Source organism: Hyaloscypha bicolor (genome assembly GCF_002865645.1).
Source record: "Hyaloscypha bicolor E unplaced genomic scaffold K444scaffold_157, whole genome shotgun sequence".
Taxonomy (NCBI): Eukaryota; Fungi; Ascomycota; class Leotiomycetes; order Helotiales; family Hyaloscyphaceae; genus Hyaloscypha; species Hyaloscypha bicolor.
Window position 1 is genome coordinate 332,151 of NW_020194659.1, and position 24,232 is coordinate 356,382.

At 48.8% G+C, this 24,232-nt stretch overlaps 7 protein-coding genes across 7 annotated transcripts; 5 read left to right on the forward strand and 2 right to left on the reverse strand.

The window, feature by feature from the left end:
• Positions 1-2,340: 2,340 nt before the first annotated feature.
• On the reverse strand, positions 2,341-2,712 carry K444DRAFT_541799 (uncharacterized protein; the record flags this gene model as incomplete). Its single annotated transcript, XM_024875826.1, has 1 exon — positions 2,341-2,712. The coding sequence occupies one exon, from the start codon at positions 2,710-2,712 to the stop codon at positions 2,341-2,343; it is 372 nt and encodes a 123-aa protein (XP_024730201.1).
• Positions 2,713-3,748: 1,036 nt separating this feature from the next.
• K444DRAFT_571877 (peroxisome assembly protein) lies at positions 3,749-5,482 on the forward strand. The gene is made up of 2 exons (XM_024877333.1): positions 3,749-5,208; positions 5,261-5,482. Exon 1 carries the CDS (start codon positions 3,766-3,768, stop codon positions 5,062-5,064), a length of 1,299 nt encoding a protein of 432 aa, XP_024730202.1. The 5' UTR covers positions 3,749-3,765; the 3' UTR covers positions 5,065-5,208; positions 5,261-5,482.
• A 139-nt stretch (positions 5,483-5,621) lies between these two features.
• K444DRAFT_619271 (uncharacterized protein) lies at positions 5,622-6,725 on the forward strand. The gene is made up of 2 exons (XM_024881485.1): positions 5,622-6,110; positions 6,173-6,725. Exons 1-2 carry the CDS (start codon positions 5,630-5,632, stop codon positions 6,592-6,594), a joined length of 903 nt encoding a protein of 300 aa, XP_024730203.1. The 5' UTR covers positions 5,622-5,629; the 3' UTR covers positions 6,595-6,725.
• Positions 6,726-7,166: 441 nt separating this feature from the next.
• Positions 7,167-8,194, forward strand: K444DRAFT_635527 (uncharacterized protein; the record flags this gene model as incomplete). Its single annotated transcript, XM_024883874.1, has 3 exons — positions 7,167-7,628; positions 7,674-7,719; positions 7,788-8,194. 3 exons carry the CDS (start codon positions 7,167-7,169, stop codon positions 8,192-8,194), a joined length of 915 nt encoding a protein of 304 aa, XP_024730204.1.
• Positions 8,195-8,866: 672 nt separating this feature from the next.
• Positions 8,867-9,909, forward strand: K444DRAFT_635528 (uncharacterized protein; the record flags this gene model as incomplete). The annotated part of the gene is made up of 3 exons (XM_024883875.1): positions 8,867-9,180; positions 9,213-9,529; positions 9,665-9,909. 3 exons carry the CDS (start codon positions 8,867-8,869, stop codon positions 9,907-9,909), a joined length of 876 nt encoding a protein of 291 aa, XP_024730205.1.
• A 2,881-nt stretch (positions 9,910-12,790) lies between these two features.
• On the forward strand, positions 12,791-15,474 carry K444DRAFT_619272 (uncharacterized protein). The gene is made up of 2 exons (XM_024881486.1): positions 12,791-13,226; positions 13,344-15,474. The coding sequence occupies exons 1-2, from the start codon at positions 13,123-13,125 to the stop codon at positions 15,016-15,018; spliced, it is 1,779 nt and encodes a 592-aa protein (XP_024730206.1). The 5' UTR covers positions 12,791-13,122; the 3' UTR covers positions 15,019-15,474.
• A 2,926-nt stretch (positions 15,475-18,400) lies between these two features.
• On the reverse strand, positions 18,401-24,186 carry K444DRAFT_668280 (uncharacterized protein). Its single transcript, XM_024887392.1, has 5 exons — positions 24,074-24,186; positions 22,995-23,941; positions 21,860-22,947; positions 20,231-21,808; positions 18,401-20,182 (listed from the first exon to the last, which is right to left on the reverse strand). Exons 2-5 carry the CDS (start codon positions 23,881-23,883, stop codon positions 18,593-18,595), a joined length of 5,145 nt encoding a protein of 1,714 aa, XP_024730207.1. The 5' UTR covers positions 23,884-23,941; positions 24,074-24,186; the 3' UTR covers positions 18,401-18,592.
• Between the last annotated feature and the right edge of the window lie 46 nt (positions 24,187-24,232).

The window sequence follows — 24,232 nt, forward strand, 5'->3', positions numbered from 1 at the left end:
AACGCTCCACCGGGGGTCAGGTGACGGGGAAATAGGGGCTGGAGAGTCACGTGTACCCCCTGAATGCCCTGTAATTACAGGAGCTTCAGGTGCTACAGGCTGTTCCATTATAGCTTCCATTGGGTCAAACGGGACTGTTTCCTCCCCAATAAGCTCCTCGTTCTAGTTCCATTCCAATCGCTCGTTTTCATGGAAAACAGGTGCAGTGGATACTATAATTTTCCCCTGTTCAGGCTCATATTGTGATGGGGATTTGATTGTTATATGGATTTCGGACCATATATAGGCGTTGGATGCGTGGGTGGAGGTAAAGAGGGTAGGAAGCTAAATAAGTAGAAGTAATAATCTTAAGACTCTCAGTACCAGTAATGAAATAATACGAATGGTCAAAAATAAGGGCTCCGAAGGTTGATGTATTGGGAAGGCTAATCGTACGTATGGATGGAAGTCTTATGTAACCCCCTAAACTAGCGCCAGCATGCCTGGGAAGCAGGGCACGTGACGGTAGTCACGGGACAAGAGAGAAAAAACCCCACCACAATATAGCTTGTACTGCCTTGACGTAGGCATATAGCCTATAAGACAGGCCTTAATAGCCACATCGTCCATTTTCAAGCGAGTTTCCTTAGGGACGTGTGCGTACGCTACGCACCCGTATGCCCTAAGGTGCCCAATATTAGGGCGTTTCCCACTATAGGCTTCTTCTGGAGTCTTTCCATTAGGCCCTACAGGTGTCCGATTCCGTAAATAACAGGCTGTAATTACAGCTTCTCCCCAGAACTGTACAGGGAGCTTGGCGTCCAATAACATGGCCCTAGCCACTGATATTAAGCTCCGGTTCAGGCGTTCAGAAACCCCATTCTGCTCAGGGGTATAAATAGTGGTATACTCAAACTGTATACCATAGTTGTCCAGTAATAAAGCCCCTAAGGACTTATATTCCGAGGCATTATCGCAGCGTACAGCCTTGATTTTATGCCTTGATTCCAGCTCTACTAGGGCCTTAAACTGCAAAAACACAGTTCTCAGCTGCTTCCTAGTTTTGGTGAGGTATACCCACGATTTACGGGTATAATCGTCCGTAAATATAAGCATATAGGTGTCCCCTTCTAGTATGGGTACACTATAGGGGCCCCAAAAATCGCTGTGGATCCGTTCCAGTAGAGTTGTAGCCCTCTCAGGGGCCTTCCGGTTCACTACCCGTACTGTTTTAGCCTTGATACAGGGCTCGCAGGGTTCCTGAAGAGCCCCAATAGGCTCTTTAAGCCCTGTAGAAACAGTGTGTTCCAGCTTTAGGCTCATGGGGCTCAAATGGCCGAAGCGGCGATGCCGGAGGCTAACTTGGTTTTCCGGTGCAGTGGTTGCTTTTAGCCCAATATCAGTGCCTTGTGGGATACTGTCCAGGGCGTACGCTCTCCCTAAGCGGCTAGCAACCCCTATTACTGCTCCCTGAAACTCAATTAAGAGCTTCTTTCCAGTGGAACCAGTAGTAGTACGTATAGTAATGCCCTTATCCTGGAGCTGCAGTACCGAAATTAAGCTCCCAGCGAGCTTAGGTACGTAAAGCACTCCAGTGAGCTTTACAGTTCGTACAGAGGCCCCCAGGGCCACCTGCAAAAGCACAGTACCCTCTGCAATAGCCGGAATCCGGGCCCTATTTGCCGTAGTTACTAGTATAGGAGTGTCTAGCACCCTATACTTAGTAAAAGCCTCCCGTAAATAAGTCATGTAACGGGAGCTTCCAGAATCAATTACCTATAGCAGGTCGTTTCTGCTATAAGTAGGCTCTTCCAGAGCCATTCAACTGGTTTCAGCGCTACTAGCGTTCGCTATAGGCTTCTCAGGCCCTGGAGAGAGTCCTCTGCCTTCTCCAGGGGTTACTAAGGGCCCTGTACTAGGGCTCTTTTCCTGCTTTTCTTGCTTCTCTACCTTCTTGCTCTTGCAATCAGATTTCCTATGGCCTTGTTTACCACATTTGAAGCACTTCCCCTGAAATTTAGGGCTCTTTTCCCCTGTTTTAGCTAGTAAAACAGATTCCTTCAGGGCTTCTTTTGGTCCCATTCTCCGTTCGTGCTCACTGAAGCGAGCTACTATTGCACTATAATTAGTAGTAGTATCACTAATCTCTAGCTGCAATATCAGGGGAGCGAAGCGCTCATCCAGTGCCCTAATAGCCCCAAAAAGGATCGATATTTTGAGGGTTTCAGAGGGCTTTTCCGTAGGATCGATGATTCCGATTTCGTACTATAAAGTACTCAATTCCGTGGCTACCACAGCAACAGTGGCATCCCGTTCCGGTGGCTTATAGCTAGTAAAAGCCTGAATTTTAGTACTAAGCTACTATATGCCCAGGGGGGCATATAAAGCTTTCAGTGCCTCCCATTGCTCCCTGGCCGTTCCAAGGAGTAATATATGCTGTAAGGCTCCCTGAGCACATAAACTCATGATTATAGTGCTCGCCTTAGCGTCCTTCACCTCCGTACGATCACTGGAAGGCCCTAAGCCCTTAGGATCGCTCCCATCTCCAGAGCTTTGAGCCGCTGAACCCCCTGTAGAACCCGGTTCTACAGTAGTAGTTTCCACCCCTAGACTAACCACGTTCCATAGGCTTTGACCAATCAAAAGCCTACGTACCTGAACGCTCCAGGGCCTATAATTGGGCCCTGTAAGCCTGGCGATCCGGGGCTTTTCCACACTAAAGTCGTCTTCCATAGTGTTCTCTAAAGGATATTTCCGGTAGGTGCAAGTGAGCCGATTCAGTAATTTATAGTGCGTAGATATAGGGCGTAGAGGTAGCTTCCGGTGCTCATAACCTGTTGCGATGTTTTGGAGGTTGACGACTTGATTTTTCAGCTCACGCGGGATAAGCACTCTATCCGTTCCGCTGCGGCCAGCTTTAATAGTCGGACTTGACGTCGCGCTAAAGGGGCCCTTCCCTTTAGTCGGGGAAAGCAAGTTGTCCCGGGAAAGCAAGATGTCCCGCACCAAATAAAATCCTTAATAACTTGAAACATTAACCTTTTTAAATAATTCTAAGTAATAGAATTAAAAATATAAGCCTTATAAACTAGATACGATTCTCTAAATTTTAAAAAAAGATATGGGTAGAGAGTTATTAAGGTTTTAATAATAAAATCGCGAGAAATACAAAAATTGTAAGAATTATTTGTTCGCGACCATTTCGCGAGTATTAGATCTATGACTTTTGCTTAATTATAAATTTTTATTCTTTCACTTAAAACTTTAGCCCTTAATTATGCGATAGGTAACTATAAGATCGCGAATAAAACGTATTAATTAGATTTTCTATAGCTAGTTCCTAATATTGTTTTTTAGAAGGCAAAAAAGGCTGGTACGGGACATCTTGCTTTCCCGGGACAACTTGCTTTCCCCGACTAAAGGGAAGGGCCCCTTTAGCGCGACGTCAAGTCCGACTATTACATCTTACGTGATCACAAATTGTAGCGAACTAGAGGCCATAAATCAAAGATTTGGACAATATGATTCGCTGATCCAGGTCGCTTAAATGTGCACGGACCATGTAAAGCTGGCCGCAGCGGAACGGATATATACACCCAGTATATAAACTACAGTGTACCAGCGTACACTCAATTCTAACACCCCTTAAGTGGGTCTGTGGCCACGTGATCTCGAAATTGAACCTCGGCTTCAGCCTCGCCAGCCGCGACATCCAAAAATTTCGACTTCAACACTTCACAACGGCTCTCTTTGACAACTTCCCCCCCCCCCCCCCAAACCGCCAACATGGAGTTCATGGCCGCCCTCCGCTCGACCTTCGACGATGCCAAACCTTCCCTCTTCGAACTCCTCTCCGAAGCCCAACTCGCCGGCCTCCTCCCACCCTCCCTGCGTTACCTCCTCTCCGTCGCAACCCACCGACATCCGCGCTACCTCCTACGCGTCCTCAACTCCTTCGATGAACTCTACGCCCTCCTCATGCTCCTCGTAGAACGGCACTATCTCAAAACCCACAGCGGCGGCTTCACAGAAAACTTCTACGGCCTCAAACGCGAAAAAGCATTATCCGTTGGCGAGATCCCACGCGCAAGCATCGCAGCGCCGTCCCACGTCCGCGAAGCCCTCACACTCACATCGACCGACGTATGGAAGAATTTAGCGGTGATGGTAGGCCTGCCATACCTAAAGCGCAAGCTGGACGAGAGTTACGATATCAATGCGCCGCGGGCGCTGCTGGGAGCGAATTACACGCGCATGCCGACGAACCCGACCCTCAAGCAGAGATTCATGCACTATTATCGCTGGTTCCTAAGGAATGTGTACCCGAGTGTTAACGCGGCATATTATTTCTCGATGCTGGCGTTTAATGTGGCGTATTTGTTTGATAATAGCAAGTATCATTCGCCGTTCATGTGGTTGATTGGAACGAGGATGAGGAGGTTGGGAGAGGCGGATTATAGGGCTATTGCTGCATTGGGGGAGACGAAGGGAGGGGCTGCTGGGAGTAACTTGGGAGTTACAAGCATAATGAATCCGAGGGTCTTTGGAAGCAGGGTGTTGGGGAGTTTGAAGATCTTGCTACCGACAAGTATATTTGCGTTGAAGTTTTTAGAGTGGTGGCATGCGTCGGACTTTGCAAGGCAATTATCGAGGAAAGCTGCAGAGGGGATTGAATTGCCACCGCCAATTATATCAGGACTCTCGACCTTGACGATCAAGTTCGGTCCTGTGGCACAAAAGAAGGGAACATTATCCACAGAAGAGAAGCCGAAGGAAGAGAGTACAGAAATTGAAAACCCGCCAATAGCAGCGCTATCACTGCTCCCCATATTTACAGTTCCTCCGCCGCAGGATTCGGACTTATGTCCCATTTGCCAGCAAGAGATTACAACGGCAACAGCTTGCCAAACCGGATTCGTTTTCTGCTATACATGTATACATAGGTGGTTAGAAGGGAACCATGATAAACAAGAGGAATTCATGAAAGATAAGGAGGGGAAGTGGGAAAGTGGGAAAGGTCGCTGTGCCGTAACTGGGAGGAGGGTGTTAGGTGGCACGGAGGGGCTAAGGAGGGTTATGGTATAACCAAAATATATCACTAATGATGAAATAACGAAATATGTGCCAAATTTAGAGGATAGGGGAAAGTGCCATGGAAAGTCCCCTTGTCCAGGGCGTGTTGAAACAGAAGAACCGTCCCATGCTACGCCACTGAAGAGGCGAGCACTTGTAAGATTTCTCTTCACTCTCGTTGAGCCGATAAATTTCCTCATAAATTTAGGTCTAACATTGTATCTTACCATACATTCGATAAACATTTAAGACCCCTCAAACACCTGATGGCCATCCTCGTCTCCCGTTCTCGACCACCAACTATTTCCAGTCGACCATGAACCCAATGACGAACACTCAATTCCCCAAGGCCAACAGCTCGCCCTTTGATTTCACAGCCAATGCCCCGAATAGCGCAGAAACTTCCGCGATGGCCGCACCGAAGGATGCCCACCCGTTTGTTTTTGCAGACGGCACCACTCGAGTCATCGTAACGTACAAGAATGACCACGTCGTTGGCAAGGTCTCGCCTCACGCAATGGCACTTGCTAGCCCTGTTTGGAAGAAGTTCATCTTCCCTCCCTTCCCTCAGAGATCGATGAAGGACACCGCCGAGCCAAAGGGCGGCAAGATAGTAGTTGAGCCGGTGGAGGAGCTTGATTTCGCTGAAGATCCTGCGGAGGCACTGTTGATACTTCTCAATATTACACACTTCCGGTTTACGGGCATTCCAACGAACCTCCCCTTGAACATCTTGTCGGGGATTGCCATCCTCTGCGATCAATATGATTGCGTTCACCTGGTCAAGCCTTGGTTGTCTCAATGGTTGGCAAATGAGAATTCGGAGTGGAAATCAACAGATCCAACACCGACAAGATTAGTTTTCGGAGCACGACCAGCACCACCAGCACCACCAGCACCACCTCGAGAGAAATGGCTCTTTATAGCTTGGGTCTTCGGTCGAGAGCAAGTCTTGAAGGATTTGGCTTCCTTACTCGTCCGCGAGATTTCAACCTATAGCAAGGGAACTTGTGCAGCGCTGGCTGGTAATCATGGTCCAATGCCTCCTGGAATCATTGGTTTGTTGATATCTCTTTTTGAATAATCGTTCCCTTTGTTCCTAAGCTAATACTTTCAACAGAGAGTATCCTCGTGTGTCGGCGGGTCACGATCGCCAGACTCCTTGCAATTACTGCTAAATGTGTCAGTCCCTTCACCGACGACCCTAATGATATCCTCTGTCTGTATATGAACGGCACCTGCGACGCAACTACGTATGGATCTCTCCTCCGCGGCCTCGACATTGCCAAAGTCAACCCGAAGATGAACGCGGAGGAATATCACAACTCGGTCAAGACCCTAAGCCAGGGGCTAAGCAATTTGGTTATTCACGTTCATCCTCCGAATTACGGATCTTACGTTGCACAAGATCACAGTAACTGCTTCACCACCGATATCAAGAAAGAGGTCGAGGCAGTCATAGCAGGTATTGGAGATCCCGTTCTCGAAGACCATTACTTCCATATGAGAGTGCAGCAAGCAAAGTTGAGAGGGATGCTCTAGAATCTACCAGATCTCAGGAGGATATTGGCGACGTGGTTGGCATGTAATTTTACTCATTTGGAATTGGAATTCAGGCTGCACTTCGGTGAAGAGATAATCAGGAAAGTTGATAGCAAAAACCTTCCATCGAGTAATTCTGGGTCTAAGGTGAAGCGAATTCTGACGGGAGCTACAACTTTCCACTAGGTTTGGTCAGAATAATTTCAAAGCTCAACTTTTCCTTCAACCTTTCTAGCTCGCAACACTACCTCCACCACTCATGCCCGAAGAACTTCGGGACCGCATCCCCATCTCCACTACCGAGTCATTGTTCTCAATTCAATTCAAACAATACTAACTCGTTGTACTCGCTTCAACTCGAAAATAGGTCCATTGTCTCCAATCCTACTCAGACAGCGTCGATTCATTGTTCCCAATCTAACTCCAACAAAATCAGCCTATTTCCTACTACCCGAAGAATGGCAGCGAAAGCTCCAACTTCACAATCCCTCTTCACTTTCGATCCCAGTGATGTTCGCCTCAAAGTCAAGTACAAAGGCGAGTCCATAACCGCTCATGTCTCATCATCCGCCATGTCATTTGCGAGCCCCTTCTGGAAGAAGTTCGTCTTTCAACCATGGAAGCCCGTTGCAGCCAAAAATTGGGCCACTGACTCGGACTCCACACCTGATGCCAAAAAGTGCAAGATCGCCGATCAAGACGACAGGAACAAAACAAAAAGCGGCTTGCCTGTGGAGGAGCTCGATTTTACCGGCGACAACGAAAAAGCGCTTCTAATCCTGCTTCGAATTGCTCACCTTCGCTTCCAAGATAACCCATCCACCCTGCCGTACCAGACACTCCTCCAGATTGCCGTGCTCTGTGACCAATACCAGTGCATCAATTTAGTTCGACCTTTGCTGCCTCAGTGGCTCGCCGATGAAGAAACATGGTCTCTTAGATCCCGTCAGGAGAACTGGCTGTTCATTGTATGGGTCTTCGGCAGAGAGAAAGTCTTCAAAGAATTGGCTACCAGGATGGTGCAAAGAGTTTCTGTAAGCCCACTCACGAAAGTGGTATACGTAACTTCCTTGCACCAGCGTGGCAAGTACAAGGTCCCTGACCCTAGGCCCGACGGAATTATAAGTAAGTGTCAGCCTTATGAGTCTAAAAGGAGCTGTAACACCAAAAATGCTAATTGGTCATTTCTGTAGACCGCATGCTGGAATTCCGCAAGGAAGTCGTAAATCAGCTACTCGAAATTGCGCATGCCAAGTTCGACAAATGTCTTCAGTCAAAGGAGAGCCTCTGCCGCTTAGACGCTCATAATGCTCGTCCCGGAAATTGCGGTGCCATGGTACTTGGCTCTTTCATTCGGGCCTTACAAAGACTGGGCGTGTTACCGGAAGTTGCAGCAAATAGAATGAAAATTAACATTCTTAATATTAGTATCGAGGAGTTAGCTCACAAGCTCAGCACCTTGGCCATCAAAAGTCCACATTCTCTATACTCCGTTTCTCCAATTAAGGAACAAATTGCAGAAAAGCTCCGATCAATGCCGGACCCGGTTCTCGACTCTCACCGTCAACATATGAAAGTACAAAGTGGAATGGGGCAATGAAGTTAGGTTAGCCGTTAAGAGCCGCCCTTGGATATTTTAGTAATGGTGGAGATATGGAGGGAAAGAGAGTGATACAGAAATTTGGATCGGGCTCTGCTATACAAAGAGACTTCAAGCAGTGCTTCGGCAATAGGCAATAGGGGAGCAGGTCAACCAATTCCTACAAGCTGCGCAAATCATTTTCAAATGATCGTAATTGGGACAAGTCCTCTTGTTTTGTGCTTCCTCCCTCGATGTTCCGAGTAACTTTAAAACATTGCGTGGAATCGCTCTGCTTTGAACAAATCATATGATTTACAATCAATTTGAAATAGTTAGAAGGTGTCCGGAAATGGTACTTGGACTGCCAATGTCGGAGTTAAAGGTCTGTAAACTATTTGGAACACTGGGTCGGACTCATCACCTTTAGAACGATATTCACTTTAAGCAAATCTCCCGTTAAATCTCCCGACCATAAATTTACTTTCGCCCGTCAGTTTTACATTCCCTCCTCCTTCCACCAAGCCCTTGTACCAACAATCCCACAACATCACAAAGCAACGACAACGGAATTGTAGCTCCACTCCGGGAGCATCGCTAGACGCAAATTTACATTCGCAACAGCGTCATTCTAACGGCACTCCAAATACACATTTGACGAAGACGAACGATCAGCCTAGACGCCAAGTTAACATGGTTGAACCAAATACCTCTGGTCCTTTGAAGACGGACGACTTTACTTTTGACTGCGGTGACGTAGACATCAAGGTGAAACTGAGCAGTGAAGATACGATTACCGTTGGAAAAGTATCCTCGAGCGCAATGGCAATGGCCAGTCCCGTCTGGAAGAAGTTCGTCTATCCTCCATTCTCGAGAATTCAGGGCTGGCACTCTACCGGTGGTGTCACTATCAAGGAACTGGACTTCACGGAAGATTACCCCTTGGCACTACTGATTCTGCTTCGAGTCGCCCATTTACGCTTTAGGGCCGTTCCAGTTTCGCCTTCGTAAGTCGAATTCAATATTCTACTGCCTTTAGGACAATGGACAAAGCTAATAACAATAATATTATCAGGTTTGAGCTGTTGGTGCAACTTGCAACTCTTTGTGATGAATACGATTGCGTCGACCTGGTTAAACCGTGGTATCATACTTGGTTTGCGAACTGGGAGTCTAAGCCACTTGAGTATGGACAGGAGAAAGAGAGTTTATTGATTGCATGGACTTTTGGCATGGAGAAGTCCGTAGAATCTTTGACCAAGAATTTGGTGAGGGAACTCTCCATCAACGAGGATGGAAAGGCAAACTTTGGGATCATCGAAGGAGACATACTCCCAATTCCGCAAAGTCTCATTGGTAAGTTACCTCCACTTGATTGGTCTTGCTGGAGCTAGTCTTCCGAGTCACGACAACTGACCAACTTATTACTTTAGAGAACATTCTCAAAGTTCGCTTGGCCACGATTGACCTGCTCCTTGATATTCCCTACAGTCGCATGGAGCTGTACGAGACGAAGAGTAGTGGGTTTTGCAAAAGAAACAAGGAGCACTGTGAGATATTGTGCTACGGTTCCCTTCTTAAAGGCCTCCAGAATACTGGAATTTGGCCGCGGCCGAAGGCTCAAGACGTTCACATCAGTGTTAACCAACTTTCCTCGGCACTCAACGGCTGCAAGATATATACCCTCAACAACCACACCGACTGCTTCTGTACCTCCAAAATACGAAAGTACGTAGGTAGTGTCATCTCGAGCCTTGAAAGCCCGCTTCTCGATTCGCATCGTCAACAGCTGAGAGCAAGAAGCCAGGAGGGAAAGGAGCACGAGTCTTCAGCATTAGACACAATTCTTGAATCACCTCGGGCAACAACACAGTGGAAGCAATCAATCCTGGGACGAATGCTTCACGGAAAGATGTTTTCCAGCGGAGGAAAAAAATGAGAAAGGGGACGAAGCGCAAAATTTGCGATTGTCAGACTGGCAATGGCCATCTTGGAGACCGAATTCAATGCATTTTGTGTGAGAGAAACGTTCAGAAGTAGTGTGTGCTAGACATGTGAAAGTTGCCACTTGGACTGGAAGGAGTCGGGGAACGGCGAGCGAGAATTCAGACCTTCTTCCCTCCTATGTTGATGGCTTTTATTTTCGTTATCAGGTCCTGAAGGTATATAGAGGGGGTTAATTTCGCGAGCCTCCACGGCAGTCTTCGGAGGACTTGCAGTCATCACCCCAATACACATCATGTCGCTTTATCCAACCAGACTCACTCGGCTTCTGGCTGCATCGCTTTTTGCTACCTCCATTGCATTAATCCTCGCGTGGCTCATGGATGCTGCTGAAAGGAAGACATAATCGCTAGTACCGCCGCGTACGCCGCTGTGCTTGTTGTGTTTGTTGGTACGGCCACTACAGCTATTTAGGCAGCCTCTCAAGGAGACGGGAGGGAAGTTTGAGGATCGAAAAGGGTGGCCTTTGGATTTAGGAGGAAGAAGACTCTGTTCGGCTCTTGATCCCGAGTAATAGGTGAGGGATATTTGCCATCAAGGCTTCACCTTCGAATAACACAAATAATAGATCAATTTCGGCGTTGGCCAAAAGTGCACTCCCCTGTTCCGTGATATTCTTCCTCGCCCGAGATACTTTCTCGAGCGACTTTCGTAGTTTATTTGAGATTCCCAGTCCTCCTTCTCGTATATGGTCAAAGTCTATTTTCAATACCGCTTTCACCCTTGTACGGAGATCATGGGCAGTTCGCATGGAAGGTACAGTGAGGGGACATTGAAATTAGCCCGTTTACTAAAACCCCACCAAAATCAGCTATTTTTCACCCTTTTCACCAAGCGATAACTTTACAACCACACCCGGTGCAAACTTAGTACTTATTTTCGGTAGAGAATCAAAGCCTGGGAACCCCCCTTTTAAATATAATTTAATACATTTAAATCGCGCATTAAGTTATATAGCTTTAAAAATTTAGTGATTTGATTTTCCTAAATTTTCGCTTAATTTTGGTGTAAAATTACGAAAATCAAAGAAGTCTCTTATAATCTAATAAACCATTTCACGAGAACGACCTAAATTAAAAAGCTGAATTGAGTAATTTAAAGGGCTAGTTCGATTTAAGAGATCTGCTAATTACGATTCTTAATTAGAAGGTGGGGTTATAGTTTTCTTTTGAAGTGGTTCAGTGAGTTTTGGCTGTAAAAGAGCGTTCGGGCTAATTTCAATGTCCTAGTACTGTATACGAGAAGCGAGACGTCCCGAGATTTTTCAGCCTCGAATGCTTGAGAAATCAAGTCCGTATGACCGCAGCCCCCAGCAAGCATAAAACTTGCGCAGATTATTTGCACCGAGTCTTACAGTCTCACTAGAGTCCGACATTCTCGAACACCCGCAAATATTTCCTCAAAAACTAGCTTAATTCAGATAATTTGTAATCGTTATCCTTCGGCGTTTCGGGTCTCCGATGTCAGCAACTACTGACGTGCTCAGAGGAACCACACTAAAACTTTGCCGCACAGTAAGAGCATGATCGCCATGCTGACAGGCTTGTCACAAGTCCTCACTTGTGTTGATCTTGGCATTGCGTATCCTACTGATGGTCTGACGTCAAGATACGAGTGACCAGGGCGTGTATCTGTCACGTGACGTTACAGACAGCAACGGAAGAAAAGGCAGCGATAGGAAGCAGTATCTGGGCTTGGAAATACAAGCAGAGCCAGCCGCTGGGCAAGAATGCTCAATATAAGATTGTGGTCGTGGTAAGCCCGTACCACTGTGCTCTGCCCCTTTTTTACACTTCATCTTCGCCCCCATCTTGAAAGCATGATAGGCTCACGTTTGGCGGCCTGGCAGTTTTTGTCGAAGTTTCTAAGTGCTGACAACCTCGCTTTGCAGACCAATGAAAGGCATAGCTCGCAACGTTACACAAAGGGGAGGCCGGTGATCACTGAGACGGGAGGGGAAGAATTAAAGTTAGAACTCGGTGCTTTGCTGCGTTCTCGGGACCAATGCGGGTTAATTGCGGAAATCAGGGCTACCAGTTTCCTGGGATTTTTCTTGCACAACTCCTGCACAAGGAGGATAAAACCGACCAGTGCAGGTCAAGGGCATCCATGAAGGGCCTTACCCGGTCGATCTGAAACCTACCTGGAGTGCTGTAGGTGGGCTGTACGAGCAGAGCACGTGATGGCTAAGCACTAACAACCTCATCATATTGAAAGTAAGCTTCTTATTCGCTTGTCGTATAGGGTTTATTGTGGATACAGCCAATTTCCATGGTCATATTGCCATTATTTGCCATCAGCCTCACGCAACCCTTCGGCCAGCTGTTGAGTCTGCCTTTCGCTCCCAGGACCCCCTCATCCACCGTCGACCATTTTTGACAGCTTGCCAGCCTGCGATCCAAGCGCAATATCTAAGTCGATGCCAAGGTGCGAGGAGTCCGAACGGCTGGCCCTTCGCTGGCTTACTTATACGAGAATTGGGGGTTGATTGGCATGCATAACGGGCCCCTGTCCAGTAAGCGCTGACGCTGATCCGGGGATCGACGGATTTGGAACACCCTGCTTGCCCTACTCGCGCATTTCCTATCAAAGGGACCTTTGTGCCACCGATGCGTCCCACTCCCACTCCCACCACTGCCACAGAGCAGCTGAGGTGAGAGGGCGGCCCTTGTCAGCGTGTATCACAGATCAAACCCGATGCGACTCATCGCCGCTGATTCGTGATCTCGACGGCCGGGCCAGGGGCCCAGTAGACGAGATCTCTCCTCTGATTATTGTTCCGAGTCAGCACAGCTTGCCATGCCATGCCACATTGCCAGCCATGCCAGCGAGATGGCGCCGGCCTGCTCGCGGCTCAATCTTTATAAGGCTGCCCGTTGTCCACTTTTGCTATTCTGGTTTGACTTCGCTGATGTTACGTCTATCGAGAGTTCACGAGCGCCCTGATGGCAGAGAAAGTGGCAGACCTTTCAAAACTTGACACCGAGGTCAAGGTCAAGAAGACGAGGGCCAGCAAGCCAAAGGTCAAAACCGGCTGCCAGACATGCAAGTTCGTATTCGCATTTACTTCATTCTTATTCGTTGTTCTGCTGGATGATGCAGCCTTGTTTGGCGAGGCGGAAGTTCAAGGTTGAGGAGGATATAGCTAAGCTCGTTCAACAACTAGAATACGGCGCGTCAAATGCGATGAGACTAAGCCCAGCTGTCTGCGTTGCGTGAGATTCGGTCACCAATGTGACGGCTACTCGAACAAATCTCCTTCCAAACCCGGTTTGTCATCGAAAAGTTCCCGGACTCTAGTCCCCAAATCCCCCACCCAAAGCCCCCTCTCGCCGGCCACATCGCACTTGAACGCCTTTAGTCCAATATCATCTTGCACTACAACAAAATTATACCCCTCACCACCGCGAAATTTATTTCAAAACCAGCATGAGTCCGAAGCCTTCCAAACATTTTGCACGCGGACGTCATATCAACTATCATCTGCCTTCTCCTCAGATCTATGGACCCGTCTCATGGTCCAAGCATGCGAGACCGATCCATCGATCAGACATGCAGTTATAGCAATAGGGGCATTGAATCTCACAGCTCCTTTGCCCGGGCCGGATAGTTCAGTCGGGACACTGAAACACAACTTTGCGTTCCGGCAATACAGTAAAGCACTTTGTCTGCTGCGGCGAGATGTCGCGGGAGGAATGTGTGATTTGCGCACCACGCTGATTGCGTGTTTGCTATTCTACTGCTTTGAGTCGTTCCACGGCTACCACGAGCTTGCGATTTCGCAAGTTTATTCAGGCCTTAAATTGATCCGCGAATGGACAACCTCTTACTACAAGCCAGATGACAGCGGAAGGCGGCGAACGAGAATAGGAAGTGAGGATCCCTATACAGTTGAAGAGGACATCCTGCGCGCGTTTAGCAATCTGGAAATCCAGGTCATGACATACGCCGATGGACGAAGTAGGGAAGCGCACGAGCACTACCGGCATATTGGGCAAGAGACAATCGACGACATGCCTCCAATTTTCGGGAGTCTGCAAGAATCAAGAGCGGTGTTGGAATTGGTGATTCGAAGAAGCATGCACTGGCTCCGCAGCACCATGCGTTTGCAAAACTTCTCAACGCCCTCCGGCAGCCCGAACGGATCCCCCACTTGGGGCGAAGCCTCGGATTCTCACCCATTCTCCCTTTTCTTTGATGTGGACCCTACTTTTGAGGAGCGACTGGAGACGATGAAAGAATACGAGCGGTGGGACGACGCTTTTAGACCCCTGCTAAACCGCTCGAGGAGTCGGTCTGCACCCGAGGAGGACTTTTTACTTGCTTCTACACTCCGGTTACACTGGTTGTCCGGATATTTATCAATCGCTTCTAATAACAGTTACTCGAGCCTTGTCAACAACGGTCGTTTCACAACCGAGCTGGAAGAGCTGGTTGGCATTTCTAGAATTCTGCTCGGCAGGGGGGAGGAGCTGGGTAATGGGGGGTTCGTCTTCGACATGCAGATTATTGTTCCGCTGATGACTGTCGGCTGGATTTATCGCCACCGAGCATTACGGAGCGAAGCGATCGAGCTGCTTCTACGGAGTCCGAGAAAAGAGGGCGTTTGGGATGGGATTGTGGTTGGGAAAATTATGGCTTGGCTGGCCCGCATTGAAGAGGAAGGTCTGGATGACGAGGCCAGTGAGGACGAGGATTACGTGCCAGAGTGGGCGGCGGCACGGTGCATCAAGATGAGTTTCGACACTGAACGCCGCGAAGCCAGCGTCTCTTGTTTGCAGCCAGTACGGGGATCTCCAAGTGGAGAGGAGGTTCGGAGGGAGGCGATTATACCATGGTGAAAGTTGAGTTTAGTTTAAATGAAAAAGTGAGGGTTTGGATCCTCCCGGTTTGATCGCCCGTTCCAAATGTTTATTGGTCACATCCTCAACCAGACACAAATACGAACCCACGAACTTTGCCCGAACTCATCCTTGGAAGACGAAAATGGAGGGTTCAGAGCACCGTCATGTTGGTGTTGGCAATCAAACACACAAGTCTGACACCTTGAGGCCGCAAACATTCGCAGGACAATCTATTTACATTACCCCGCATAATACGACAATTTGGATCGTCTGGGTATTCTCCGCTGCGGGGACAATTCTCGTGCCTGGCGTACTCAAATGATGGGAGGCCAAGAGCTCAGCTACTTTTCAGGAGTTTTCCAGCCAAAGAAGCTGCTTCAATTGTTGACTTGTAAAACATTCGTCCAATAGACACGCATTGCTCTCCGATGAAGTAAAAAAGGGGGCAGTCGCCGACCTGACGTCCATTTCTACCTGATTAGGCCATTTTTGCGAACAAGAAGCTTGTGCCTACTTCCGGAGGAATCTTGTTATTTGGAGACCGCAGGGTTGATACGCACGTCCTCTTCCCCCAAATAAAACGTAGCGCAGCCAGGATACGGGATACGTTGTACGTCAGAACGGCCGTGCCAGCCTTGTCACGCCACGTTTTATTTTGGGGGAGAGAGTAACTTTCCTGCTTACATGTGGATACCTACACCCATATTACTCATTACCTCACTCCCCCCACCAAGGCACCCAAAACCTTCGTATATTGACCAGTGAGGCGAGAGTATCGATCGGGCTTTCCGAGTTTTGCTCCTGACTGGTAAATGCGGGGGGCCCAGGCTAAATCGCGGGGAGGGTGCTGGTTGGAGTCGTTCGCATGCTCGTCAGCAGTAAGGGCCCCCCTGGGAGCGAGAAGGCCTCTCAGGGGCATGGAGTCCGATAAGCGAGCCTTGCCATGGCTCAGCATTCCAGGAACTTGGGACAGCAGCCGGATGATTCGGATGCTGGGCCAGTCACAACAACAGCGCGAACCCAGGGGAACAGAGACTGAATGAAGTCTTTCTTTGTTGGTGCTTGGTTATCACGCAAAGATATGCTGTTTAGTTACGCAGCCCTGTGGCTTCTCGCGGTTACTCGTTCACGCTCTAATCCACACGCGTTTAAAAGAATAAAATACAACTCAACTTTTTTCAACTGACCCCGAGGGGAATGTGACTTTTCCGTGCCGTTCACTATCCAATCGGTAGTTGGCCTCCATACCGGGCGAATTGGGGGTCTCGGGAAAATCATGGAAACCTGTACTGTACGGAGTACTCTCCCCGCCTAAATAAAATGTCGCGTGACAAGGCTGGCACGGCCTTTCTGATATACCGCATCCTGGCAGCAATAAGTTTTATTTAGGGGAGGGGGGAGGGGGATTTGATTTGATTTGATAGTTATTTACGTCCGTGGGCGTGAGCCGACCTCCCGTGGGGTATGGGGACGTGCTAAGCATATAGGAATTATAAATAGAGTACTACTTGCAATAGGTGTCAAAACCACAAGGGGAAAAAGACCCCCTATTACAAGCAATCCCGGGTCCCTAATCCCGCGGTGTTACAGTGCCCCTATAGACCTTTGAAAGCATTTCAAGTTGTGTAGTGCTGTTGCCAGCTCTCATTGTAGGACTCTCCACGGCCAGTTGGGAGTCAGCCCTACGCTCGACACCAATTCCAATAGATTCCCGCCCGTCTACTCCCCTCCCGACTTGTACCCTCCCCAAGAAGATATAACGTAGTAGTACTCGCAGCCGGTATCCTCGGGTTGCATCTGCAAGGTGTCCTCCACTCGTTTGACCCGATCGATTAAGGACGAAGGACCTGTCGCAAGAGGCTATCGCGGGAGCCCGATCGTCCAACTTGAGCGTCTACCTTCCCTCCTCCCCCGAGTACTCAAATGCTATATCCCTTGTGCCCTCATAGTCGTCGTTTGGAAAGTAGCCAGTCGTAAAAGCGTAAAAAGGTTCGAGCTACGGGTAGAAGGCCACGTTGCAGTGGCTATTCAACCTCGTAGTTGTGTCGACACAAGGAGGACAACGTGTATAGCTTCGCGAGCTATAGCACCTCAACTAGTCACCTCGGTGACTGCGTCCACTCTTCAGCTCAGTCGAATACTTGTTGAAAGTGTCGACAGTTCGTAGCCAGCGCCCCGTACAGGCAGAGAGGTCCGTCTTCGCTGGCCAGGGGGGGAGGGGGAGAGAGTACAACGTATCTAGGGAAAATAATGTAGCGAGAGAGCCACAGACAAGGGCTAAAAGCCAATTAAAAGTTCGTATTGTTTGCTTTCTGGTCCGTGCCAGCGCGGAACACCCCTGCCTCGCTACATTATTTTCCCTAGAACAGACGGGAAAGGAATCCGTGCTGGCCTCGCTCGCCTCCCTTGGCCCTAATTTCTGACAATTCTCCGGAGCGACGCAGCCATTCAGAGACGAGACAAGGGTGCCACGAGCTCTTGACCCCTGGTTTTGGCCTCGGACGCTTTGAAACCGGCGCAAAACCTCATGATTCGTTGAACCAACTTCGAGATGCAGAAACTCAAAATGCTGCATGTCATGGTAGAGCACACGCGATGCATGCACATTAATAGACTCGAATTGTGTAACTCGGGGTAAAGTGTGCGTTGGCCTATTAAAATGGAGAAGAAACGGGCCGTTCCAAGAGCGGATGCAATCGTCCGCAAACTCAGAAATGGCCCAATTTGGGTATCGATTCGAGGACGGGGCTCTTTCTTGGCATCTCACACATCGCCTGCCCACGAAAGATAATAAGAATCAAGTTTCGACCCATTTTTTGTTCATGATTATTCTGCGGTGAATCAGGGAACTAACTTCCTGAACCAGCAAGTGCTGAAATGAAGCCCGACGCGCCCGCCGTTGTGGGCATTTATCAGCACCGCGGCGACCATCCTCCGTCTCACTGTATCTTTCAAGGATCGTTCCAGAAAACGTGGCATAATGTTTCAGATTGGGAGGCTCGGTATGAATTAGACTTTGGCTGGAAGCTGCAGGAACCAGTCCAAGGTTGGTGATTGAAAGTCGTATTATCGTATTTCGGTACCTTGCTGGATACTTGTAAGCACAAGCGAAGTGTGACCGGTCATGTAACAGTGCATACTAAACACGTTCTGAAGTTTGGTAGCGATGCCATCTTTTGATATGCAATCAAGACCCGCATAATCTCCGAGGTCGAAGGAGTCGAATACGTGATTGTGAACAGTCGGTGTTTAAGATTGTAGGTTGAGACAATAACAAACTTAGGAGGTGGTTGTTAAGCGAAGATTCAGGTGACGGACTCGCTAAATATAGGGGTAAGTCTGCACGTGTCACACGCTCACACCAAAGAGCGAAGATATTCGCCAGAGAATGCAGCATTCAACTCTAGCTATCAAGTATCTATGCGCATCGTGGATATCTCTTCTACCAGTACCATGAACTCCAAATCCCAGCCCGCTCAATATGCTCCACCATTAACTCCCACCATAAAGCAAAGTGATCCATCCAGCAAACGCCCGGTCGTCCGCTCACAAATCGCACGAAGTGAAACGATCAAATGGCCGTACCATGCAACTCCTCCTTCGCAATCTCAATCTCATCCTCATCCTCAGGACGGCACTCACACTCGTACTTCTCTCTAAACTCCTGCAACGGAAGACCACTCAGCAAGTGCTGAGCATTCTTCGCAGCCGCCACCTTCGCATATCGCGAGCTCTCAGCCTCAGCCTCAGCCACGACTTGACCGTGGATCAAGACAATCGCAACGACCGACGGCTTGCTGCCGTCCACCTTCTTGACCTCACGAGTCATAACACTCCAATCCGCACAGCCCATGTTGATCTGCAGGAACTTGGTCAGGAAGGTTGTGGGATGCTTGTTGGCGAAGGTGTCATAGATGCTCATGTCTTTGAAGTACCACTTGATGTGCATGTCGAAGAATTTATCAACTTCAGAGTAGTCGTATTCCGAGTCAACAAAAATGGCAGCGATATAGGCTTCGATGATATCAGGAAGACACTTTGGAGGCTGACGAACGGAAGTCCAGTAATCAGCAGAGCACTCGGATCGTGATTTGCCAGCGCGGACGGCGTCGTCCTCGGCTTGCTTTAGGGCTTCGTTGATATCAGTAACATAATCAGTGATCTGCTTTTGGATCCCGAGGTTAAAGAGGAGCAGGTGGGAGTGGAAGCCAAGGTGGACACACAGAGCTCCAAGGAATTGATTGGAAACCATTGCCATCTTGTGCTCGGTCAACCACTGTGGGTCCTTGCTGGGGAAGCTATGGAACAGGAAGTTGACGCAAGCCATGTCAAGCAAAGAATCTCCCAAGAACTCAAGACGCTGGTAGCTGGGCACGTGTTCATACGAGAATGGGTATGATGGGTGCGTGAAGGCAGACCGAGCAAGGCGAGGATACCGGAAGTGGTAAGGGTGTACCTTCTCCAGCTGGGAAGCGAGGTCCTTCTGCATCTCCGTAGAGGTAGCCAACTGGTATTTCGGCTTCTTGTAAAGCTTGTAATAATCCGCGAATGCAGTTACCTGATGGTTCTCACTGGAGACGAGCTCCGTAACAGCCCGGCAAGCCCTGTCCATATCTCCAGTCTCATGACATGTCAGAAGCGCAGCACCAATCAAAGCCTCACAGACATCAGCAATTGATTTATCACCAAGCTTGTGCGAATTGGGAGCTGTTGCAGTCTTGCCCTTTGTCAAAGCGAGTCCTTCGGGATACCAGGCTCGGCGATTGAAGCTTTGAGACCGAATGTACTCGTAAAGCTTGAGCTTGATGGCGTTGTTCTTCAAGTTCTTGTTGCAAATCAGCATCATGCGATCAACATGGTAGCTGTATTCGTCATTGTCTGGGTGGATACCAAACAGCGAAATAGAAGTGGCCATCTTCAAGAAACAGTCACCAAGGAACTCAAGTCGCTCGTAGTTCGTGCCCATGCCTCGTTGGAAATTGATTTGCTCGTCGCCATGATCTTCGGTATTGTCGGAGTCCTTGGTCACGGCTTCCAAAGCCAACTCAGGCCGAATCTCAAGATGCAGCAACTCACAAGCTTCCAAGGCGATGAGATACGACTCCATACGGTGGATAATGGCTGGGAAGCAGTACGCCATGGCAACAACAGGTGTGGGGAGCTTGGCTATGTGTTAGTAGGTGATTTGAAACGGAGTACTGTCACTTACAGGAGAAATCTTGAGAGGCTCAAGAATAACAAAGCATTTCTTTGGAGTCTCCTCTTCAGGACCGTCAAAATCATCGAGAAGGTTTCGACGAAGTGGGATGAACTCAGCCTCAACGACACGTTGCTCAGCATCAAAGGTCCTCCTAGATCTAGCCTTTGCCCACAAGCTACAACTATACTCCATGATGTTGTCATTGTTCTTCCGAGTTCCCTTGCGCGGAGCAGAATTCGGCGGAACAGCATGAAGAGGTTTGTGCTCTTGAGTGACTCCAACGGTCCACAGCTTTCGGGATCCATCAAACGGGTCAACGACGAACTTGTCCCTGAAAAACTCGTCCGGCTCGGTTTGCCATGACTTGTTATCCCAAGGATTGTCCGACCACTTCGTGTGATGATCCTGGATGGATTGCAGAATATGCCATGCAATAACCTGGTCCGGATGCGTATGGTTGATATCGACCTTGGCACCAAGTTCAATCGGAACCAAGAAATAAGGCATCTTGGACAGATCTGACTCGTATCCCTTACTGAAAACATCGTCAAAGATGCAAAGAGTAAAGGTGTTGATGAGTTGACGGAACTCAGAATTGACCCGCCACTCTCGTGCTAGGGGTGTGGTCAACACTTGGGAGTGTCGACCCGCCCCAAAGTGGAGATAAAACGACGGCAGCTGCGGCAAGGGTGATTTGGTTAACAATCCCATGGGCTGGCATGGTCGATCTAAAGCCTCCGGCGTCTCCAAGGCCATAATGGTCAGATACAACACTTCAGGAACACCACCAACAGACCACAGTGAAGGCTTTGTCTTCATATCATAAGACTCTCGCTTCTTCGAATCAACGGCAAGGAGAGCATTTCGCATTACAGGAAGTTGTTTCGTGAAGATGGGTAGCAAATATTCGTCTAAATACTTGAATTCCACAAGCTTCAAGCAGGTTTCAAAAGCAGCGGAGCATTTTGCAACCTGCTTGGTATTGGCCGGACGGCCAACAGCTCCCCGCAAGGGCGATGACTCTGGAAGGATAGCCTCACACAGGAACTGCTTGTTCTGGACAGTGACAACATATTCGGGTTGAATATTGGTGTCCTGACTGTGAGGCAAAGAATCGACGAAATTCGCGAGCACTGCCAGACTCATCTTGTAGGTCAGCTTGGCACCAGTGACTGGATGCTTGAAGACGCGATGAGTTCTCTCCTTGGCCAAGAAATGATCCATGTCGAAGCTGTTGCCCGTGAGAAGTCTGTCCTCGGGGAGAGCATTGCAGAAGCGCTTCAAGATGTTCTCGTTTAGACGGACTTCACGGATGATCTGATGATGCTCCTGGTTGCCATCTTCGCACATGTGGATGTACCTGGAGTTTGTATGTCGTGCTCGGCCTCTTGATTGGATGTACTGAATCAGAGTAGTGTAGAGGTCAAATCGAATGACTAAATTGCAGTCGGGAATATCCAGTCCTTCCTCGGCTACCGACGTCGCAAACAGACAATTGAGCTTGCCTTTGCGGAAGTTCATCATGGTCAGTACTTGCTGGCGGAAGGAGACGTTCAGGTCACCGGCATCTCCGCTTCGGGTTCCGACCTATTTATGTGAGCGTGGTTCTAAGAACAACAAAGATAACACGGAACTTACCAAGGCTCCTGCAAACAAATACGGGGTGCCAATGTGTGGATGAGTGAACAGATTGGCCAGGAGACGTGCAGTATATCGCTGTCTTACGAAGACAATGCACTTATCATCTGTCGGACGCTCGAATCGTTCCTTCAGGTATGTAATAAGAGTGGTGACCTTCGAGGACAGATTAGTGGATGTATGAGTCTGTGGATCATAGTTGGGCGGCTCGAAGGTGTGTGTTTGCACAATTTGTCGCGACTCTCGAAGCTGCTCCTTGTGCATTTCCAAGACTGCAAGTGGCTCTTGAACTTTCTTCGCATGGTATTTGCGTTCAGTCGTTGCTTGCAGCTTCTTCGTCTCTTCTTCGCTCAGGACGAACGGCCAAATATGATCAGAGCACCATGACCCCAGCTCTCTGGTTGCTTCGTATGCGTACAGAAGTGGCTTGTTGAGAACCGAATTTGACTTGAATCTGGCATACATCTCCTTGTACAAAAGTGTCTCAAACTTGGGACCGAGGGCTGCATATTTGGCGAGTTGCTCTTGTTTGGATGTGACGGTGTACTGCAGCAAGCTAGAGTCGGCAGCAGTGGCGATCTGGCAATGGAGAATAGCTTCCAGTTCCGCAGCAGCCTTCTTGACATCGACACGAGCATCTACTGGAGATGCAGTCATACCGAAGATCTTGGGAAGGATGACGTGTATTTCCTGCTGAGCATAGAAGTCTTTGATGATTCGAGCATACGCATGATCTTTCTTCGCATGGTGTGCTTCGTCGAAGATGAGAAGGTTGATCTGTTCCATGGAAATGAATGAGTGGTGAAGACATTGTCGAAGGACTTCTGCAGTGCAAACAATGACCATATTGTCTGCAAAATGTTTCTCCCAGAGCTTCTTGCTCCACAAATCACAACCCATATCGCCACAGAACATGTTCATTGGTTGATCGAGATTTGCCTTGAGGACAGCATGTTGTTGGAAGACCAGCTGGACCGAGTCGACCAAGAAGAATGAGATTCGCTTCGGCTTGCCCATGGCTCTATCCTCCAACTCCTGAGTAAATATATGTCGAAGGAGGAGGACAGCAATCAAAGTCTTGCCGGAGCCTAAGCTTGTTAGCACCTGAAACCAAATTAGGTTAGTAGGCACGTACCAGTATCGAGAACGGCTATGATATTCTTCTCCTTTGCCTTCTCAAACAATTCCACCTGATATTCTCGCGGGCTTGAGATGATCTCGCGGTTCTCGGATTGATTGACCAGCCATCGAGCGGATTGTTGTGCTTCATCTTCAGGGCGGACCCTGTTGCCTTCCTTCAATTGCTTTTGGGTTCGGACGTGCATGTAACTGTCAGCAACGGCGTTGTGTCGTCGCTTTCGTTCTGTGATTTTGCGCGGCTTTGCTGTAGGTCGTGCTTCTTCCTCGTCCGAGGATTCATTGGGCTCATCTTCGTCACCATCATCAGGGCCGAGGGGAGCGTTTGCACCTAAGTAGATGGGAGCTTCCGGAAGACTAAAGAGAGTTGACTCTGACCTGGTGCTCGCGTAGGAGGTCAGGCGACGTTTTAGAGAGAATGGAGAGTCGGCGGGGCCGGAATCAGAAGGTCTCTTCAGATCAGCAATGACTTGGTCAGTGTTTCTCGTGGCGAGAGTCGTAGCTTGAGGACTTGAATGAGCTGGTGCAGCCATCTTGTTGATGTATTGTTGCTTGTCAGCTTGGAGGATTGGAATGGGAGATGGCGTGGATGGAGGTGGCACAGCTTCGTTTGTGACTGTCGTCTCCATCAGGAGCTTCTCTTGGAGAGTTGGAGATGCCATAGAAGACGCGTCTCCTTCCTCCACGGGAGGGTCGTCTACCATTGGTGGGGGCATGACCGTTGGTGGAAAGTTGAAGACAATGGAAGAGGTTAGGTCAAGGGCTGAAGTTGACATGGAGTTGATTTCCTCCCACTCGGAATCGTTTGTACTGGGGGAGTGAGCAAGCGTATTCGTAGCCTTGTCAGCCTCGCTTTCGTGATCCGCAGCCTTGTCCAGCTCCAGCATCACCTTGAGCGTGGTCGGGGTCAGCTCAATGGTACATGATGCCTCTCGACCGCTGGGACTGCCATCAGTCAGTGCGCTGTCCATATCAGAAAGTTGTACCAAAGGATCCTCAATCAGCTGACTGAGGTCCTGCAGGTAGCCAGCGTACGGCATTGTGCGAGAAGGGTAGGGGAATGTGAAAATGGAGTACTTAGGAGGTTCGAAGATGATTTCGAAAGAATTTCGAAAAGACCTTGAAGGCCTTTCGAGCTCGCGTAGCTAGCGCATCGGTGTAGTCAAATTTGAGGCCGAAGAGAAGTTGCGATGAGTGAAGTGAAGGTCGCGAGAGTGAATTTTGTTCAGACGCGAG

Bases quoted from the DNA above. Each gene is read 5' to 3' on its own strand.
- K444DRAFT_571877 (XM_024877333.1), top strand. From the start codon at position 3,766: ATGGAGTTCATGGCCGCCCTCCGCTCGACCTTCGACGATGCCAAACCT.
- K444DRAFT_668280 (XM_024887392.1), bottom strand. From the start codon at position 23,883: ATGCTGGAGCTGGACAAGGCTGCGGATCACGAAAGCGAGGCTGACAAG. The intron at 22,948-22,994 runs GTACGTGCCTAC...TAACAAGCTTAG, and splicing joins CATAGCCGTTCTCGATACTG to GCTCCGGCAAGACTTTGATT. The intron at 20,183-20,230 runs GTAAGTGACAGT...CACATAGCCAAG, and splicing joins AGCCTCTCAAGATTTCTCCT to CTCCCCACACCTGTTGTTGC.
- K444DRAFT_619272 (XM_024881486.1), top strand. From the start codon at position 13,123: ATGGCAGAGAAAGTGGCAGACCTTTCAAAACTTGACACCGAGGTCAAG. The intron at 13,227-13,343 runs GTTCGTATTCGC...TTCAACAACTAG, and splicing joins ACCGGCTGCCAGACATGCAA to AATACGGCGCGTCAAATGCG.
- K444DRAFT_619271 (XM_024881485.1), top strand. From the start codon at position 5,630: ATGAAGGACACCGCCGAGCCAAAGGGCGGCAAGATAGTAGTTGAGCCG. The intron at 6,111-6,172 runs GTTTGTTGATAT...TACTTTCAACAG, and splicing joins AATGCCTCCTGGAATCATTG to AGAGTATCCTCGTGTGTCGG.